Below are 19,645 nucleotides of genomic sequence, written 5' to 3'. Positions count from 1 at the left end.
AGCAGACAGTTAAACAGTAGAATTTCCAGTAGTATAAAATTATTTGGGTTAGTAAAAACTGTGGAGAACAGCGATTTCCAGAAAGATCTAACTGAGTTAGAAAATTGAGTAATACAACAGCAGATGAAATGCAAAGAAATATAATGCAATGCACACAAGGAGAAATGATTTTGTCTAAATATTTGATGAGATCAAATTAGTCCAGTCTTCTGAGAAAAATAATTAGGAGTCATTGTGGACAGCTCAATGTGCAGCAATAGTTAAAAAGTCTGACAGGATAAACCATTAAAGTTAGAAAGCAAAAATATACCGTATCTCACCTAGCTGAGCATACTTCCATTTCAGGATTCTCACAGAATTTCAGAAAAATACTACTAAATTTCTACAGTTTCACGCAGCCACACCCTTTTAATAGAGGATATAAAAATCAACTGACACATGCAAAACTGGTTTTAGTAAGACAATCATATAACAAATGACTAATCTGGATTAAATATTTACAGTTAGAAGAGCCATATCTGAAATAAAAAGGGTTAGATAAATGACACTGGCAATGGCATAGGGAGAGGGTTCAACACATGAAGGACAGATGAGTCTATCTAATATGCAAGTACAGTACACACTGACATCGTAGCACCATACAGAAAAATTACATTAATTTTGCCTCAATTCCAGTGTACTTTTATTTTCTAAGAAACAGAGGCAAAACATTCATTTTAAATGGTAATTTTTACCCAGTGTATAGTACCTTTTTGTAATTAACTTGTATAGGAAGTTACGATGATGACTACGCTTAAGCATAGTTATAAACATAGAGAGGATGAAGGGGGAAACATCATCATAACTGAACAGATAATTTAATTCTAACTGCCTTTTTCCCTGTATTTTGGCATAAGGAAATTAAGAAGAATTCTTAAGAATAACTCTGAATCTTCTAACCTTGTAAAACCCCCTATTTAAAAAAAAAAAAAAAACCCAACAAAACAAAACCAAAACAATACTTCAACCAAGAAACAAAAACCTGCACTATTTCAGGTAGCAATCTGTCAATTCTATCCTCACAGTCTGGCCCATACCTACCAGTTTGCAATTAACAACAGATCCTTTATTACCAGAAGAGATATTTCATGATCGATTACTCTAAGGAAACAAACCCAGCATGCTGTGAGTGCACAGCATATTACTTTCTGTATGCACATATTATCACATGAGGGCCTCACTCATGCAACGAGAACTGCAAGACATTCCACTGCTAAGTGAATGTAGATGTTACCAAAGGCTGCGGGATTACAGTCCAGACCCATTATTCTGAGGTAAACTGAGGAATTTCACTTTGTCAAACATTGCATTTGAGAGACTGTATTTGAAAATGCAGTCAGTTCCATTTCCATTTTTCGAGGACCAAGTGAGTTGGAAAAATAAAGAAACTACTAAAACAGTATTGAAAATCTCAGATGCATAATGACAGGTTTTGTGTTTCTGAGAAGGTTCCTTGCTCATAAACGACTACTGTGAGGTGAAAAAATTACGTGTTTAATTCCCAAATTTCTCAGACTGCACATTAATGGACAACCAAGAACAATTTAAATAGAACATCCCATAAAGATTCCCCTTCCCACACATTTTCACCTTCCACTGTTTTACCACTGAAGATCACAGTCCTGCTATCAATCCCACTCTGATGGCCAGTGCAGTGACTTTCCATCAGATGTCTGTGCCTCTGAATTGCCATCTCCTTATCAAACACTAATGTGGGATTAGACAGCAGTGAGTCCCAGTGTGGACTGAGCCAAGATCATTCAATACATTTCAAATAATTACTACCAGGATTAAAAAAAAAAAAAAAATTTAAAATTTTTCTAAGTAGAAGCACTTTTCTATTTCAGGTACATGACATCACATTGCTGACTCTACCTGGGGGCACTGAACTTTCTGCTACTTCTGAAACAGAACGAAATTTCTGAAACTAAGTAAAATTAACTTTATCCTCCTAAAATAAATTCTATACCTAAAATTTTAACTGTAAATTATCACTTTTCCATGCGTAAGACCCATGACAACCTTTACAATAAATTAGAAATACTGTAACACTAGCACAACTCGTTCACAGATGCATCTATGTTATTCTTTAACTGGAGTAACTTTCCCAGGGTGAGAGACAATCTGTTAATGGCATTAATTACACTACCATCTGAAGGAGAACATACCACAGAGTGTTATTTACATGAATCATCTAGAATGTGGACAAACTTGAGAGAAGTAAGTGCACCTAGTGGGCACTAACCAATGAACTGAAGTCAATGAGGCATGATATGACTGACACAGCATTCACTGAAATTCTGTATTTTTTATTACCAGTACTCCTATATTTTGGTGTCAAGCATGCTTAACATTTTTCTTCAAAATTAGTATGGTATTACATAAGTCATAATCAAGAGATATCTGAAACACCTGGTTTTCTGTTAGAAAAACCTAATCCAGCCCCCTGAAAAAATGAATCCTGAAGGATTCTACAGGAAAACTAGAAACTGAGATGTAACAGAACAAAGGCAAAGTTCAAAACCAAAAAACATTTAAGGAGATAAAAATCTCTTTAAGAAGTCCAAGACATCACTCATAAGCATGTCACTGTCTGCACATGCACACCACACACAAGCATTGCATCACTTCAGAAAATCCTACCTGTGAAGGAATAAATAATATGCCATTTCAAATAACAAGTGAAATTACTTTGAAGTCCTACAGAAGTTCAGATACAAACTCATTATAACACTCTTTGATAAACTAAGTATGTGTTGAAAACTAACTAACAGCTTTGAGAATGGTTCCCTGCACTTTTTAAAACGAAGAGCTTTTACCTGAAAATATTTTGGGTCTTATTTCAATGTTAACACTTCCATGTCACATCACTAATAAAACAGTGATATTTGAAGGAGTTCCATGGGTTTACTACCTAAAAATATTACTAAAAATGGTAAAATACATTCACAATGAACCGTGCAAAAAAGCAATCAAATACTCACACAAAGAAGCCTGTTTGACACAAAACTAGAAATTAATCCAAATTTATTTTTACAACTCCTTGTTGGTAACCCATCACCATACTAACTTGAACCTATCCCCCTAATTTAACATATGACACTTCTCCATTAGTAGCAATAAGCAACTGCTAATTATGTTTGCACAAGTATAAAATCATGGCTGGCTTTCTACAAGTGAATAAAAACATCAGGCCCCAGTACCACATCAGGAAGTACAGAGTATTCCATGCCTTGTCTAACAAAGTCTTCATGCTCAAAGAAGATGTTTCTCCAGACTAAGGGACAGTCTGTGCAGACTGGCGTAGACGGGTCCAAGTTCACTCTGCCTTAGTATCCAGCTTGTTGGATACACATTGCCTCCAGCCTGCGAGCTGGATCAGCACATTAGCATGCTGTCACTCTCAGCAAACATGCTGAGAAACAAGGTGTATTATCTCGGGCACAGCCGCATAAAGCTACACTTCTTTAGTTTTCAGGTACATTGGCTGAGTCTGTCCACCCCCGTCTGCACAGAGGAACCGTGAGTGTTTCATCACCGGCCCAAGATCCCTCAAAGCCCTGGTTGCTAACCCACTAAGAACCAAACACCTGATCTTCAAACAGTCTTGCAGAACGTTGACAAGAAATCAACGGTGGAGTGAGAATCCATCGAGAAGTCAAAGGCGAGGCCCTAAGTAGACCATCCATAACACACTAACCCAACATGCCCGGCTACAAGTTCTGGAAGGGATGAGAGTTAGCTGTAGCCGCTACCTGAAGGAATGGTGATGAGTCAATTTATACAAGCGAAATTAGTAGACCCTCTTGAGCACATAAAGCAGAAGCTATTTTACTGCCAGGAAGTGGGAGAAGAGCACTACTAAAGTGGGAAAAAAACCCCAACAAAACCAAAAACAAACCGAAAAACCCCCACGAACAGGCAATATCCGAGTATATGGGAAGCAGACTCCAGCACGACCACGGACCGACGGGAACGGCACCCCGGGCACACGGCGGGATGGCGCCTCCGGGCGTTCACCCGCCCCTCCTCGGGGAGCCCCCGTGCGCCCCAGCCGCGCCCCGCGCTGGGCGGGAGCGCGGCCCTTCCCCGCTGCGGCGCCCCGCAGGCCGAGCACGCCCGAGGCCCGGCGGCCCCGGGCCAGGGCCGGGGGGGGGGGAAGGGGACGCAGGGGCCCGCCCCGCCCCTCCCTCCGCGCCCGCGGCCGCCCCGCCGCACTCACCTGCTCCTTGCGCTGCCGCGCCGCTCCCCGCCGCCTCCTCCGCCGCCGCCCGGGGCGGAGAGGGTGGGAGGGGGCGAGGGGGGGGTCCGTCCTCCCGGGCCTGAGCGCGGAGCGGCGCGGGCAGGAGGGGGAGGAGCGCGCGGAGCGGCGCGCGCCCCCGCGGACCCGCCGCTCCCGCCCCGCGCGCCGGGACAGCCGCCGTGGGAGCGCCGCCGCCGCCACCGCCTCCGCGCGCCCTTCCCGGCGGCCCTCGCGCCGCCCGCGCCGCCGCCGATGATGACGACGATGACGACGGCGGTGACGTCGAAGTTGGGAGGGCGACGGCGGGAAGGGCGGAAGCGGCAGCGCCGCCATCTTGGGGGAGGGCGGGGAGGGCGCCCGGCTCCGCCTCACGGGCGTGGCAGTGTGGCTGGCGGAGGCTCTGGAGCAGCAGTTCGATGGGGAGTGGTGGAGGGAGTCGGAGGTGTTTAGCCTGGAGGGTGCTCGGAAGTGACCTTATCCCACTCTACAACCACCGGAAAGAAGGTTTAGCCAGGTGGGGGCGGTCTCGTCTCTCTGGCAACAAGTGAGAGGACGAGAAGACATAGTCTTAAGCTGCACTAGGGGAGATTCAAGTTGAACATTAGAAAGAAATTCTTCGCGGAAAGGAGGATTAAACATTGGGATGGATGGCTAGGGAGGTGGTGGAATCACCGTAGCTGCAGGTGTTTAAGGAAATATTGTACATAACATTCAGTGCCCTGGTCTAATTGACAGGGTGATGTTGGATTGTAGCTTGGACTCAGTGATCTCAGAGGTCTTTTCCAACCTCAATGATTCTGTTATTCTGTGATCTTCAACTAGACTAGGTTGCTCAGAGCCCCATCCAACCTGTCCATAAATGTTTCCCGGGATGGGGCATCCACCACCTCTCTGGGCAACCTGTGCCAGTGCCACACCACCCTTATTGTAAAACAACCTTCTTTCTTAATCTAAACCTGCCCTATTTTGGTTTAAAAGCATTGTCCCTTGTCGTGTCATCTTACAAAGGTCTTACAAAGTTTTCAGACTAGTGTTGTGCTGCAGCAAACACTTGGCTGGAGGGTGAATGGACTTGGCTGCCTGTAGTGGAGGAGCCTGTGGGCAGCTCCCACTTGGTGGTTTGGCCACTTACGTGTCCTCACCTTGCTGTGACCACCCTTCCTGTTTCACAGTGGATGCGATAAGTAGGGTTGTTTTCTTGTACCGAAATCCTATAATGATGCAAATTACCTAAATATGGGAATCTCTTCTGTGGATGTAGTCTGCCCAGTATGCCCTGTGTCAGTCGGAGACTCATTCACCTGGAGATCCCACCATCTAGTGGGACATCTGTGCTATTTTCCCCTTACACTGTGCTCTCTCTTTGTACTTGTGGTGCAGTGAGCTACCATTGTAGATATATACATATAAGTATGGCTGAAAAAAACTGATGTGTTCTCAAATACAGGGGGATGCAGTCATTCTGGGGTTTTGCCTATATAGAAAGAATTTTAATAAAGGTTGAAGCTTTTTAATTACATTTTTGTAAGTAACTAAGTGCAGTCATGCTGGAATAAATTATACTCAACATCACAAATTTTGAAGAACGTGTTGAGCTATCACTTTGACAGCAGAAAGTGCTTCTAAGCAAGTTGGCTTGATTTCTCGAGAAGGAAGCAAAAATCCGTAAGTTCCTGTGTCACGAAGCTCAAAGGTGAAAGAATATTTAATGCCAAGATCGTAAGCCCAGTCGTCGGACCCTCCAGGAGCTAAATCTGTGTGAGGAAGGGAAAACAGAAAAATTGCCTGAAACCAGAACTTTTTCTGTTCAAAAGCTGTCTTCTGATGCCAGCAGGGATACACTGACATGCCTTTCATTGCAGTAAAGTCATACTTACAGATTGTTTGTGCACCAGCACCAGGTCTATAAGTTTTCCAAGTTGTCCTCTTTATAGCTTTAGCTGCTTTCTGTGCCAGACTTTCCTGAAATTAAACAAAACATTATTACCTTTAAGGCCTTGTGAAAGTAGTTAATTTGTACACAGTTAGAATTTACTTACGCTGTGCTCAGGATTTCACATTAGTTAAATAATCATATAAAAGTTTCTAGAAAACTCACTGAATGTGGTAAAAGTTTTCAGCATATGCCCATGCTACAGATTGCATTTCTGCTGTAGACAGATAAAAAGTATAGATGGGACCTTACCCTCACTACTGGCAGTAAACCATTGTCAAACCATTTGTTCTCATTTGTCTCATATTTTTTCTGTTCTGCTGCAGTATTCAAGTCACTCTTTATTTAAGTAATACTGACAAATATGGCAGGGAAATATTTTAATTGAGAGAACCCTACTATTAAGCCATGAAGAAGACTAAAATGCCCAGACTCGGTGCACCTCTTTCTGCTTTACAGGGAAAGAGTAACTGTGCCATTTTGAACTCTGCTGTTTTCAGTGAGAGTTTTTACTGTGTCGTTTGGTGGCTCAAGAATGTAAAATTCTATATATGCAGGATATATTTTCCATCCTACTATTAAGACCAATTTAAATAAGTATCCCTAGCAAAAGCCTTAATAAAAGTAGCAACTGTTCACCAGAATACCTCGTTGCTTAGGTATGTGAAGGGTGTTTTCAAGTCACACATCCAGTTAATTTTAGAGTTTGTATAAACCATACAACATAATGAGGAATTTGCACATATATATCTTTTCAAGGTGTCCAGAACAGCAGGATTCTGCTCTTTTAGCAGCAGCTGCAACATATTAGGTGCTGTTGATGTATAATCAATCCGGAATAAATATTTTCATTTTTCCATAGTCTTTAGAAGCAGCTTGCTGACTTAACACACTACTAGACGAGCCCAGACTTTTTAAAGTTGTTAAGAACATCAAGAAAAATGTCATTTCCTAAATCTTGATTGTCACAGCGCAGTGACTCCCTCATCACAAGACTAACCAAGCTGGGTGAGTAGTTCTGAAATAAGTGGGAAACTGCAGGAGGTGGGAAGACTTACCAGCTCCTCATGGTCTTTGCTTTTGTTCATAGTGTAAGAATATGGAAACAACACCAACTGGGAGTAGGAGTGCATGGTTATGTAGGCTTTAATGGTGTCTTTGTGGTCTCTGACAAAGCGAGCCACTGCTTTCACTTCAGGCTCAGACTCTGGGTAGGGTCCACAGTATGTCTCATGGCATTCATAGTGAGATGCTCCTGTACCTTTAACAACAAAAAAAAGTGCACAATTTTACTCCTTTATTTCTTCCCTTCTTCATCTCTGTTCATCTAATGAAAGAGCAGAGTATGGTGCTAATACACATGAAATCATGGACTCCACCATGCTATGGAAAGAACTCGCATGCTCGTAGAAATCTTTGAGAGCCTACCAGGATTTCTCACCTATGATATGCCTAAAAACAATCAAGGAGAAGGTGTAGAAAAAAAGTATTCAAAGACTGGATAAAAAAGTCTTAGAGGAGAGCATGAATATGCTTCATTTAAAATCATCGCATGATTGTGAGATCACATCTTCAAATCTAGAAGTACTACAGGAAAAAGGCAATTCTGCATGATTATTTAATCTTGTGGGAAAGCAAGGTCCCAATGGGAAGCCAAGGAAACAAATCAAAATTAAGGTCTAACTTGACACTGGAACAAGTTATCAAGAAGATAAATAGGATTCACCACTCTGCTGTCTTCAGAATAAGACCAAACAACTTTCTGGAAGCAGTCAGGATCTTTAGTGTTTAAGGGAAAAAATGCAAAAACAGCTGTGGATGGTTTAGCAATGGTCTAGAATGACTGAAAGCCATATAGGACTTTAGTGTCAGCGCTGAGTGAAGTCAGATCTGATCTATAGGGTAACATTTTAAGGCAGCTATTCTGCAGACTGAAAAAACTTGTCAAGTACTAAAGTGCCTGCAGTAATTAAATATGATATAGTCTTCATATGAAACACTAAGGGCCAAAAAATCTTGTTCAGCTAGGCATTATGGAAGGATGACTGAGATGATCGATTTGTGCACCACAGTGGAGCATCTACTCAGCTGGATAGTGCAATAGGCCTTGGGTGACATGGCAAGGGCCATCTCTTCCCTCTTTCCTCCTTCCCACCAACAGCCTCCCCCAGGTGTGTCATGGAGTGGTGCAAGGGGCTCTGTTGCACTGGGAAGACATTATTGGTGTATCATCTGGGGAGGAAAAATCCTGAGTCCCAAAAAGAATTATCTAAAGCTGGGAAAGTTTTCACTGGCTCATAACAGATACTCAGCTGCATTTGTCTTTGTATTAACTTTGAGGAATGGTAGATGAAAATATTTTCAAAATAAAGAATTTTAAAGGCCAAAATTGAGGCGGGGGTACAGTAGGAAGAAAATTATGTCCTACCACACCAGTGTGCATCAAAATTCCTGTTCATGTCAGTACCAATGCACTTGCTGTTACCGTGCGCGGAGCGGCTTTTCCTCCACAGACGATTCTATGGAAAGAGACACACAAGCCTTGTTCAGAAAAAAATGCTGAAAAAGTCCACAACTAACCTCACTGGTTAGTTAAATGTGACTTCTCACTTGTGCCTCTACAGTCATGTTCTAGTGAAGACCAAGGAAGATTCTAAAACCACAATCTTCTTGCCATCAAGGCTGGATGATAAAATGAAGTGTTGGGTAGGATAAGAAGTGATCACATCTGATTTCAGTGGAATTTGGGCTGTGGAAGGAGGGCAGAAGACATACAGTTTGGCCTGGTATGTGAGTTTAGGGGCCCAAATCCAACTTTCTGTGGGCAAAGATGCGGAAATTCCAAGGACAGAATAAGAGTTTGGGCTGTGCAGTTCCAGGATGAAGACGATGCTCTAACCATGCACAGTGATAGTTCCCAGAAGTAGCAAATCAGTACATTGCACAACCTGTCAAAAAAGGTCTACATACAGATGGGTGGCTCCATGTGTACTCATAGCCATCCACGTTTATCACAGGCATGATGTAGAAATCAAAGTGCTCCAGAAGGGTTGTCATGGTCTGATCTCTCTCACGCACATGGATTGCCTATAAAGCACAGGGGAGGAGACTTACTAAAAGCATTTGTAATTGTGATTTTCTTACCTTCCTACAAAGGTACCTGGTGGCATGTGTAAAATAATTGTGAAATTTTCAGAGCAGTCTACCTGATAAGTCTGATGAGTCTGATAAGGCTCATCACATCATGGAAATTGCCAAATAACAAAGTAGCTCTCTGCTTAGGAGTGCCAAAGGGAGAAATTGATATGGTCAGTCAGATACACTGCAGTCCTTTAGTGTTAGGGGGTGGTCATAAGATAGAACTGAAGCCTATCAATAGGAAGGTTTGAGCTTTTGCTCCTTTTATAAGTAATAGGAACCCTCCTTCCTGCCCAAAATACAGCAAGCCCCAAAATAACAAGTAATATTTCAAATGGCTGCCTTACATAACATTATTTATTCTGATTGCATTGTGAGTTTAATGCAACTGTATGACAAGAGTCAGTAAGATCTACATTGCTAATTTTGCCTCACAGCTTATTTTGAAGGCTTTAGTGATACGTAACCTCGTTGTTGGTCCAGGACAAAGAAATAAATTTTAATCTAGATAAGTGGGTTTGTTACTATTAGAATAGACTTAAGTCCTTAATCATCTTTTTTTTCTTTATGCCTTACTTAAATCACCTTCTTTCATTTTAAATCCTTCCTGGTTTTCCTCAGGCAATGGACCTCCTTTGACTAAATGAGAAATGTCAATCTTTCTTAACGATAAAATTTAATTATAAAAAGTGGACCCATTATAAAGAATGCCTAGGATTTGCTAGGGAGAGCTGATGATTTTAGTGCATGTGTGCAGATGTGTATTGATGTCAGATTTTAAAATGTTATTTCATGAAGTGATATAGATACAAAATTTGAATTTAAACCATGTAAATTAGATCAAAGGGATGGAGAACCTAAATGTTCAGCTTGTTACTTGTGCAAAATGCTGCAGGGACATGTCACTGGAAAAATGACAGCACAGCTAGTAATTGTTTGGAGCAGCATGAAAAGGGCAAATGCATTTCTTTCCAGTGGAATCTTGAAAGCTGGGATTATCAGTGGGTCACAAGGTACCTTTGGCTGTATCTGTCCTTAACTCCTGCAATATCCTTTCAAATTTTTTAGGCATTGAGCTTTTATAGTTGTGACTGATGACAGAAATAAATAAATTTATTAATTTTTAAATTATTATTATCAACGTCATCATTATTTAGTTCCATCATGCCCAAATCATAATTCATGTTTCAAGGACTTGTCTATGTTATTTCTCTTACTACAGTACTGGTGACTGTGAAGTCTTAGTGTCATCTAGTTTATTTTTACTGTGAACTTTGCTTTTGTGAAAAAGTAATAATAAATAATATCTCAGAACATTAACTGAGCAAGATGGGCAACCCTGACTGGGCCAGAAAGCCCTTAGAAGCCTTTTCCTGGTCCATACCAGGGACAGGGCCAGCAGCTCAGCATAAGGAGTTGAGCAGAGATGCCTTAAGTTCAAAAAGACCAAGGCATTGTATTTTAAAATCCAGGTACAAACTGTGGATGTTGTATCTTTGGGTGTACCTTGTTCACTCTCCTGAGCAGTGTAGATATTAAAGATACTAAAAATAGATGTGACTGTTTGTCTGCAGCCACATGTCAAGGCTGGTTAATCTAAGCCCATCCCATCAGTGATTAATCAAAAGGCTCATCCCATCAGTGATTTTCTAGTTTCCAGGAACTGGTACTATGGCTGGATGTTCTTGGTCGTGTTCTGGAGGTCTGACATGAGGGTGTCACTAGCAGGCATAGTACCTTCAGAAGAAGGGGGCTTGTGTGGCTTTATTCTCTGCAGATCCAGAAAAAAAGCAGGAGCACAAATGAAAAACATGGAGTCAGTAGGAGCAGTAGCAACAGACACAGGAGTAGGTGATGCATCACAGCAAGTGGATTGCTGGTGTGGCGCAATGCCATGTCTGGAGCAGGCAAGTGTGGGATACCAATTGCTCTAGGAAGGCATGTAGGGAAGAGCCAAGGGTTGTAGGACAGCTTGAGCTCACCCTGTGTGTGTTCTGATCTGCTCCAGGCAGTGCCAGATGCAGTAATATGGACACAAGTCACCATGTGCTGCGTGACTCAGAGCCAAGACCACTCCTGGAATCCACGTGGCAGTACGGACGTGGCCCTAGTAGATCACCAAACACGTGCTTTTTCTGGCATGCCCTCTCTATCCCTGACCATTCATAATGATAAATGTCTCTGTTGAATTTCCTGCACATACTTTGAAATTTCTTTCATACTTGATAATACATTTGAGCTCCTTTGCATTCACTCCTTATGACTTTCTGTTTCTCTTCTACACATTCTCCCTATCTACTGACACACACACACACACACTGCTATGCTTGCAGTGTAGACACAAATATCATGTATTGGTGTTGTGGGAGTAAATGGATTAAGGCTTTATGGATCCTAGAACACAACTGGACGAAGGTAAATGGCATCAAGATTTTTTGCTTTGCTTTGAAAACAGTAATCAGATGTGATTATGTACTCACATGCCCTATGAACCACAGGCAAAAAGCAGGAGAAATCCATTCTCTAGCGTGGATACCACAGTCAATCCATATGGCATTTTTTGATTTTTCCTTGCTTTTAGAAATCTGACAAAAGAGAAATTGCATTCAAATGTCACCATTGTAAAGGGTACAACATAAAAGTGGAAGTAAAAAGGTAACCAAGATGGAAGAAGCACCATCTGTCTTGTAGGTAGAGATCAGACTGATTCTGGGCCAGGATTGGTTGTTTGCATACAGTCAGAGCGCCACATTCAGGCTGCTTGCAAAGTCCTAACAAAGACACCAAGACAACAGCAAGACCTGAGGTCAAGTGAGCCTGTCCTCAGCTATGCAGGGCAACAAACTAGATTGGCTTAATCTTCAACAGAGATAGGTATCCACTGTGCCAGTATTGCATGCCTTTGGATAATGGCCTAGATGTGATAACTTCCTTGTGACCCGAAAAGTGAACGTAATCTGGTCAAATTTGTTTGCAATGGTAATGCATCATACTAGAATGACTTAGGAAACTTCTAAAAACCACAAAAAATAGGAATGTAGGTATAGATTTAAGGAAGTGTCCTGCGCAAAACCCATCATTTGCTTACTTGGAAAGTTTTTACAGTAAGTCACAGCTGTACCTTCAGAACATAAAGTGGTCGCTTTTCATAGGATGATCCAATATATATTTTCTGTAGGAGATCAGAGTGGACTTTCACTACTTGCTCCATCCAATGATATATCTGCAAGGGTGAAGTTAGTAGGTAGATCTTCTCTCTATTGTTTTTCTTAATCCCTGAAAGTGGTCTACACTTAAATTCATTCTACCTCCCAAAATCTTTACCTGATGGGTAAGAAAAACTAATAATTCAACCCACTTACTACTTGCCTGACTCTAATTTCTCCTAAAACAAACAGTAAGATACAGTCACAACACAGTCCAAGTGTAGCCCTAAAATTCCTCTTCAGTTCTATTTGTTTAAATTATTGATTTCACATTTCAAATATCTACATGTTTGTTTTGAAACTTCATTTTGCTTCTGTGTTGACTGCCTTTGAATGACAGTTTGAAGCAATACATGTATGAGAGATTTTGTCTGCTGCTTCTTTCTCTCTCTATGGAAGCATTACAATAAATAGAACTCAATTGTTGAGCAATACAGTGGTAATTATTACCCATTGATAATTTCTCTCCCTTTATCTCCATTCCCAACCATGAGACAAATTTCACTCTTTGCATCTACAGATGTTTACAACAAAAACAGCTTACTTCTTTCATTGAATGGTAGTTTTCATAGTATGAAGAAGATCCGCGAGCATTGACTGTGTCATTGACAATCTGTTTTTCAATAATTCCTTGAACATCTTCTATCAAGACTCTGAATAATAAAGGAAGAGCACAACCTCCTGTTAAATAAATGACAAACAACTTTACAGAATCATTCATGACAACAGATTAAAAAATACATACTTGTGTTGGATGGTCAGTTGCCTTAACTGAGCTTTTATGCTATTTATGTTGGATGCCCTGACATAGAAATGGACTTCTCTGTCCTTCTTGATGTTTTCAACCACAACAGGTTGCCAGAGAATGACCTACAAAGTTTCAAAAAACATTTTAATTTTTTTTTACTGAGGACAGAAAAAATATTCTTACTAACATTTAATAAGCATTTTGAAAATAATCAAAGCATATGTTTCCAATTTAAGAGGCCACTCGTAACAAGCAGTTTAATGTTCCTTGTGATGTGTAGCATTCAGCTACTTCTGGAAATGAAATGTGTGTATTTAAGAAATGTTTATAATGACTTCTGCACATAAATTCATAAATCAAGAACAAAGGCAAGAACATAACCTTTTCTGAGATAGTATTTCTAGTATAATAGATATATTTAGCTGGTTATTATGTTACATGCTTTCAAGTCTGCTGAGAGTTATATTCCCTGAGGGTATTTGGAGAATTAATGAAGATCAGACCAGTTTTTGTAGTTGTTGTATTCTCTGATTACTTTGATCAGGGAGGAAATAAGTGCCGGAAGGGGTTTGAATATAAGTCAAGTTGAAGAAGCAATACAGAAATTAGAAATTGGAGAAAAATAAGAAAATGCGATTCTTCTTGGTAAAATTAAATATTTTACAGTAATAAAATCAGAAGCCAACATATTCAATAAAAGACTGAAACTTCAGAACCAATAGTACAAAAAGATCTAGGGGTGACAGTTAGCAGTAAATTGGGCATAAATTTAGGGTGTGAAAAAAGTCAACGTAATTCTTGGATGCATTTTTAGGGTATCATACAGCATGAAGTCACCAGACAATAGGGCTTATTTTTTTCCTTTATGGTGCAGTTGCATGAGGAATATTGTTTGAGCAATAAATGGTAACCATTAAAATTTGCTGGGAGGTACTGTTTGTGTCTTCGCTTCCCCCTCCTTTTTCCCTTCCCCTTTCCATTCCCATTCTGTTGTCTTCTTATAGCTTGCCCAATTTATAGTCATGGAAACAAATTATCTGGTTTATAACCCATGAAAAATATTTGGTTTGCATATTCCCATAAATGACTTGGAAGAAACCACCACAAGCCCTCTCTGCACTGAATGTGCTGGAGTTCTTCTTCCTGACTTCTTGGGATCCTCTGTACAAGAAAGTGAATAACTACAGTAGTAAAAAAAAAAAAAAAAAAATGGAAGAGCGTAGGTTTATATTGGTACAGAAAAAGAAATGGATTTGTGAGTTAACTTGTGAAGGTGGAAAAGAGCAAGGAAAGTTACCAAAATGTTTCTAAGAACTTAAGGGAATGATTAGAAGATGCTAGTAGGGACAGCAGAAGGATTTTGGGGTGGGCATAAAATGAATAGGAGCCAAGAAAGACAGAGAAAGACTGGGCATAGACACCCTTAAAATCTTTCAGTTATATGAAACATATCCTCAATCATCCTGTAAATTATGTTGATTGAGGGAATGGCTACACTTTTGTTGCAGTGTTGACTTCAAACTGTGAGGGTGTGATTGGGCAAGTGTCTCAATTTAATTAAAAACCCTTTAATCTAATGAAACACAGAAGTAATAATAATACATCTTCTAGATGCTACTTTTAGAAAAATACCACAAAAATCCTGCTCTGATCTTCAAAGGTGTGCAAGCTGTATAGGTCAAGATCACACTGGTCAAAAGTGCTGAGGTTCCCTAGCAAATATATTTCTACTTACTGTGTGTTGGTGGTTTGCCAGTTTTGCAGTGCCTTAATACACAAAACCAATTGCAGAAATGTGAGCTCTGATATAATTAATCACTGAAACATTATGGAGGGGTCTCGTCATGTAAATCAGAAGGTATTAGAGAAATGAAAACCAAGCGTTTCCTGAGCTCATGTATTAGAACAAATGAATGGAAATGGGCTGGATCTTTCTTGGGAGGGAGAAGCAGTGTTAGGGAACTTGGGGGGAAAATTTGGCCTAGAGTTCGGGGAGACAGAATAATCTGTTTACCTCAGTGGTGTTCAGTAAATCCTGAAGAGCTTCAACTTGTTCATCGGTTTGTGGGAGAGCCCATAGAACTTCATCCCTGAAAAACAAGGGTATTTAGGTAAAGCACAGGTACTTGGAACAGCTCCAGTTCATGCAAAAGTGAAGAAGCAGGCTTGACCTATCTCATCTTCCCTGACTTGGCTGCCATGAACTCAAAGACGATCCAATAGTGAAGATGCTGAATCCAATTCCAGCCTCTGCATCTGCCAATCAGTAAAATCCATGAAAGAGGTGGTGCAGGGATTTGGCAGCCAATATTTACTGCAGGACATTGAGATCACTCCTGGGAGCTGGCACCTGCACCACAGCCACCAGCTCCAGCTAATCCACAGTGCAGCAGCACCAGTTGAAAACTAGCCTAGAACAGGAAGACGTCTCTCCTGCTGTCCCCTGAGTTTCTCAGTCTCAGTCACCATTCAGCAGAGACATCAGCCCTCCCAGTCTGCCAAAAGCCCTCCCAGGTTGGCAAAAGCCAAACATGATGTTTTGTAGATGTGCATTCCTACTTCAGTCAAGTTTTTCTGGTCTCCTCATTTGTGTCCTTCTGCCAGCTATTGTTTCAGATGGTCTTCACCACTGTCCTCCCCATCTTTGCCCAGTAACTTGTATTCCCTTTCTGTTCGAAAACCATGGTCCAGACATGCTGTACATGACATGGTGCTTCCCAGCAACTCCATGCCTGACCCCACTGTGGGTGACAGAAGGGAAATTCACTTTCTGGAAAGAAAAATGTAGCACTCTGCATTGAGCCCTGATCAACAGTGTCCTGCAAGTCATGTAGTTAAAAATTGCATTAGATAGAAAATTAAAACAACTTGTGTGTGTAGAAGAAGGAGACTCCAGGGAATGTCAGACCCGTATTTCCATTTCCTGGGCTGGGGTGTCTCTCAGCCATCTAATCACGTGGAACTGGTGGCACTGTAAAAACCAGGCACAAAGCCAGTCCCTGCCAGCCATGTCTGCAAAGACTGTCCTGAAAAGAAAACAGGCAGGGCTCTCAAAACTAGGGTTTTCAAGCAGCCTAACATGATTGTCACAGCTTGTTGCTGTGACTGATTTCAAGCAGAAACCTGACAACATCTGGCAACCAGGTGATTCATCTTTACTTTTAGCCAGGCTCCAAGCAATCACTGTTGTTTTTCATGCAGAACCAACAGCATGCCATCCCTATTTTTCCCACCACCATCATTTGACAGAATATCAAAAAAACAATCAGGGCTAGGCAAGGTTGGCAGTTTGCCTATTTCTTTAGGTAGGTGCACCCCGAGGTGTGTGTTTGAGGCTGCTTTGTAAATGAATTTGTCTTCTCATAGCTGAGGGAGTTTTTTTACACAGAAGCCAAGAAAAGGCCTGCTGCATCTGATTTAATTGCATGATTCCCACAGCCTGAGAGCACCATAATGAGGAAGCTGATGTGTATTTGTACCCCACCATTTGTCGCACAAATATTTCATCCGAGTGGGGTAAGTACTGAGCAAGTGTTAGATTCCTCTCTAGCTCTTGTGATAGGACCTGAATACACTGAATAAGCTGATCAAAATTCTGCCCCTGCACTTCTGTGTGGTGAGTATTAATAGCCAAAACTGTAGTTGTTGCCCTTCTCAGTTGCTTTGCTTTGATTTGGCGTTATATCCTCTTTCATCTGTCTTCTGCCCTACTCTTTGTAGGAAACACCCGGACAAAAGCTTCAATTATTACCCTTATACCAAGCTCAGAAACAACGCTCTACTCCCAGCTTTCTTGCCCTGCCTGCTGACTCTGTACAGCTGGACAAGGTCATGTTAAACACACCCTTTTCTTTCTGTTCTCACACCCTCCTTCCCTGATTGCTCTTTGAGTTTGTCCTTGAAAAGATCCTTCTCATTCCCTTCCTCCAAATTTCTGCCAGAGTCTTACTGGGCTCTGTCACTGTTTCCGATCTCTTTTTCCTTTCCCTTTTACTTCTTGGTAAATAGAAGTCCAGCTGCCATCCCCACACTACAATACTCAGGTCTTACCCTGTAAGTGAGTAAGATACATTTCAGTTTATTTTAGATTGGTTTGATATCTTCGTCTGAGCTAGGCACTTTCATAATAAAGAAACAGGCACTTTAGGGGTCTGGTTAACCTGAGCTAATTTAAATGTGTGTGCTAACCTGGAATGAATTGCCTTCTAAATACACATATTTTTCCCCACTATCTGTACAGAAAGGTGAAGGGGACTTGTTCCCATGCAGAGCTGTGTAAAAATTCCGTATAGTCAGATGAATCTCATTATTTTAGCCATTTTCATAACTGGGCTGGGAGGGTTGGGCTCCTGCTTTCCAGTGGGAAACGCCATATTCTTGTTGGAGAGTCAGATACTCCGTGTTCTATTTAAACATGAAATAAATAAACCTTCAAGTAGCACAGAACAATATTGTTTCACTGAATTCACCTAAGACCATGCTTGTTTCCCCCTACTTTAGCCCTCCCACCTCCATAGCAACCCACAATAAAATATGATTGCAACACAAAGGGAGAGGAAATACCCTTTTTTTAAGGCATGAACTCAGTGGTGTTCACCTCTCATAAGTCTGCAGAGTGGTGCAAAATCACAGAAGAGCTATGAGAAATAATTCACATTTTGTGTAGGTATTTTAGTTCTGGGAGCAGGTTGTAGTTAATCCTAGGTTGCTCAGCCTTGCTTAAAATCACTACATGAGGAACTTACCCTTTTAGTTCTACTTATTAAAGTATTTCAGGTTTTTAAATGAGTTGTAGATGCAGAAAATAAAAGCACTTTGCCTGTCTTCATCTCTGACATATGTTCTCATATTTTAAGAAAGCATTTGGTTTCAGGGCATTTCTGAAGTTTATCGATAGGTAACAATAAAGCTGCTTCTGAAACAATGTGCAAATACCAAATGGTTATTCAAAAATGATTTATGCCTGGAAAACCATCATAAAATCTGCTTTGGAAGGAAAACAGATTGTTAGCACTTTCTGAAATGGTTTCTCTTTCTACCTCAAGAAGTAATTCATTTAAGATCTTGTTTTAAGGCAAATGAAGCAAATTATTTCTTCCCATTAAGTTTCAAAATGCCCTTTATTGGCATTCAAAAGTACTGAATGAACAGAATTGATTTGCACTTAGACCAAAAAGAGTAGTCTTAATATGATTAAAAATGTAGGATTTATGGATGCAAAGAAGACTTAAAATAATTTCATTTTCCCCACCATCTTTATGTTAAATTGAACCACGTACCCAATTACAAGGGCAATAAATATACGTCAGCCTTTGACAAATGTTTTCTCATGCAACTCAGAATTATTTTGCATCAATACTTTCCCTGTCCCACGCACCACACACTAAAAGCCCAGTAGCATCAGTAGATATTTACCTTGGAATAGTGAAGACATGCTTCTCTTGAACCAAGATAAAAAGGGTAAAAAAGAGCAGGTAAAACTTCATCTTCGTGGCATCCACAACAAAACCAAATGTAATAGGAAAGCCGAGGGTTCAGGACCCTCATTATTGATTTTTAAAATGTTATTTAAAGAGTAGTTAAAATTTAATACTGCCTCTCACTTCAACCCCAAGCTCCTGGTGGCTAAGTCAATATGACAGAGCTCCCTGGGGAGGTGCTGCTCATATTGATATCGTCCATGTATGAGACAATAAAATACATTTTGGACATTTTCATATTGACAAATCACTTTTTCATTTCAGCCTTTGTGTTATTCTACTGCCGCTACAAACCACAGACAAAAGAAAGAACACCAAGCACAAAGCTTTTGTGATCCTCTAATATTTGTGGAGGTCCAGCAGTGTGATGTACATCCAGCTCTCTTATAAGACATCACAGCCAAGCATGAATCTGGTTCAGAGCAGTGGGAATGAGGCTAAGTCCAAACAGAAAAATTCTGAGCAGGAAAGCTTCTTTTCCTGGCATTTGCTAGCAGAGAAAACAAGGAGCAAGTGAGACATATGTTTTTTTGGTGTTTTGACATCCATGCATTTTCCTTATGTCATACTGGGTTAGCTTTTCAAGAAAAGGTGCATGTGATTCTTCATCTCATTATTATGAATTTTTGCCTGCCTCCAAGATTTGCTTCCCATATCTCTATCCACAGTTATCCATATGGGCCATGCTGAAAAGCTGTGTGAATTTGGCATGTCCAGAATAGATGATCTCCATCTATGTTCTGTGCTTGAACAGCAAATCAAAACTTGACTAAGACACAGCTTATTATCCTGGTTTAAGTCCTCTTCTAGAGGGAATTCATTCCGGAAGAGGACTGAGCAGTGAATCAATACATATGT

At 40.8% G+C, this 19,645-nt stretch overlaps 2 protein-coding genes across 6 annotated transcripts in view; both read right to left on the bottom strand.

The window, feature by feature from the left end:
- ZC3H13 (zinc finger CCCH-type containing 13) overlaps positions 1 to 4,357 on the bottom strand; it is a 46,446-nt gene extending 42,089 nt beyond the window's left edge. For 2 of the 4 annotated variants that reach the window (XM_048295315.1, XM_048295317.1), the window contains exon 1: positions 4,262 to 4,356. The gene's annotated coding sequence lies outside the window, so the exon portion shown is untranslated. Of the gene's footprint in view, positions 1 to 4,261 lie in introns of all 4 variants that reach the window. The other 2 variants (XM_048295316.1, XM_048295318.1) reach the window with 2 other exon arrangements.
- A 1,388-nt stretch (positions 4,358 to 5,745) lies between these two features.
- On the bottom strand, positions 5,746 to 18,832 carry CPB2 (carboxypeptidase B2). 2 transcript variants are annotated; one of them, XM_048295746.1, is made up of 11 exons: positions 18,723 to 18,832; positions 15,322 to 15,397; positions 13,305 to 13,429; positions 13,104 to 13,212; positions 12,475 to 12,576; positions 11,834 to 11,938; positions 9,186 to 9,302; positions 8,644 to 8,734; positions 7,274 to 7,476; positions 6,160 to 6,244; positions 5,746 to 6,036 (listed from the first exon to the last, which is right to left on the bottom strand). In XM_048295746.1, the coding sequence occupies exons 1-11, from the start codon at positions 18,791 to 18,793 to the stop codon at positions 5,852 to 5,854; spliced, it is 1,269 nt and encodes a 422-aa protein (XP_048151703.1). In that variant the 5' UTR covers positions 18,794 to 18,832; the 3' UTR covers positions 5,746 to 5,851. The 2 variants fall into 2 exon arrangements, with proteins under 2 accessions (XP_048151703.1, XP_048151702.1); XM_048295745.1 differs by lacking the exon at positions 18,723 to 18,832 and adding an exon at positions 16,176 to 16,270.
- Between the last annotated feature and the right edge of the window lie 813 nt (positions 18,833 to 19,645).

This window comes from Corvus hawaiiensis, chromosome 2 (genome assembly GCF_020740725.1).
Source record: "Corvus hawaiiensis isolate bCorHaw1 chromosome 2, bCorHaw1.pri.cur, whole genome shotgun sequence".
NCBI classification, from domain to species: domain Eukaryota; kingdom Metazoa; phylum Chordata; class Aves; order Passeriformes; family Corvidae; genus Corvus; species Corvus hawaiiensis.
This window is presented reverse-complemented; position numbering and strand designations above follow the sequence as displayed.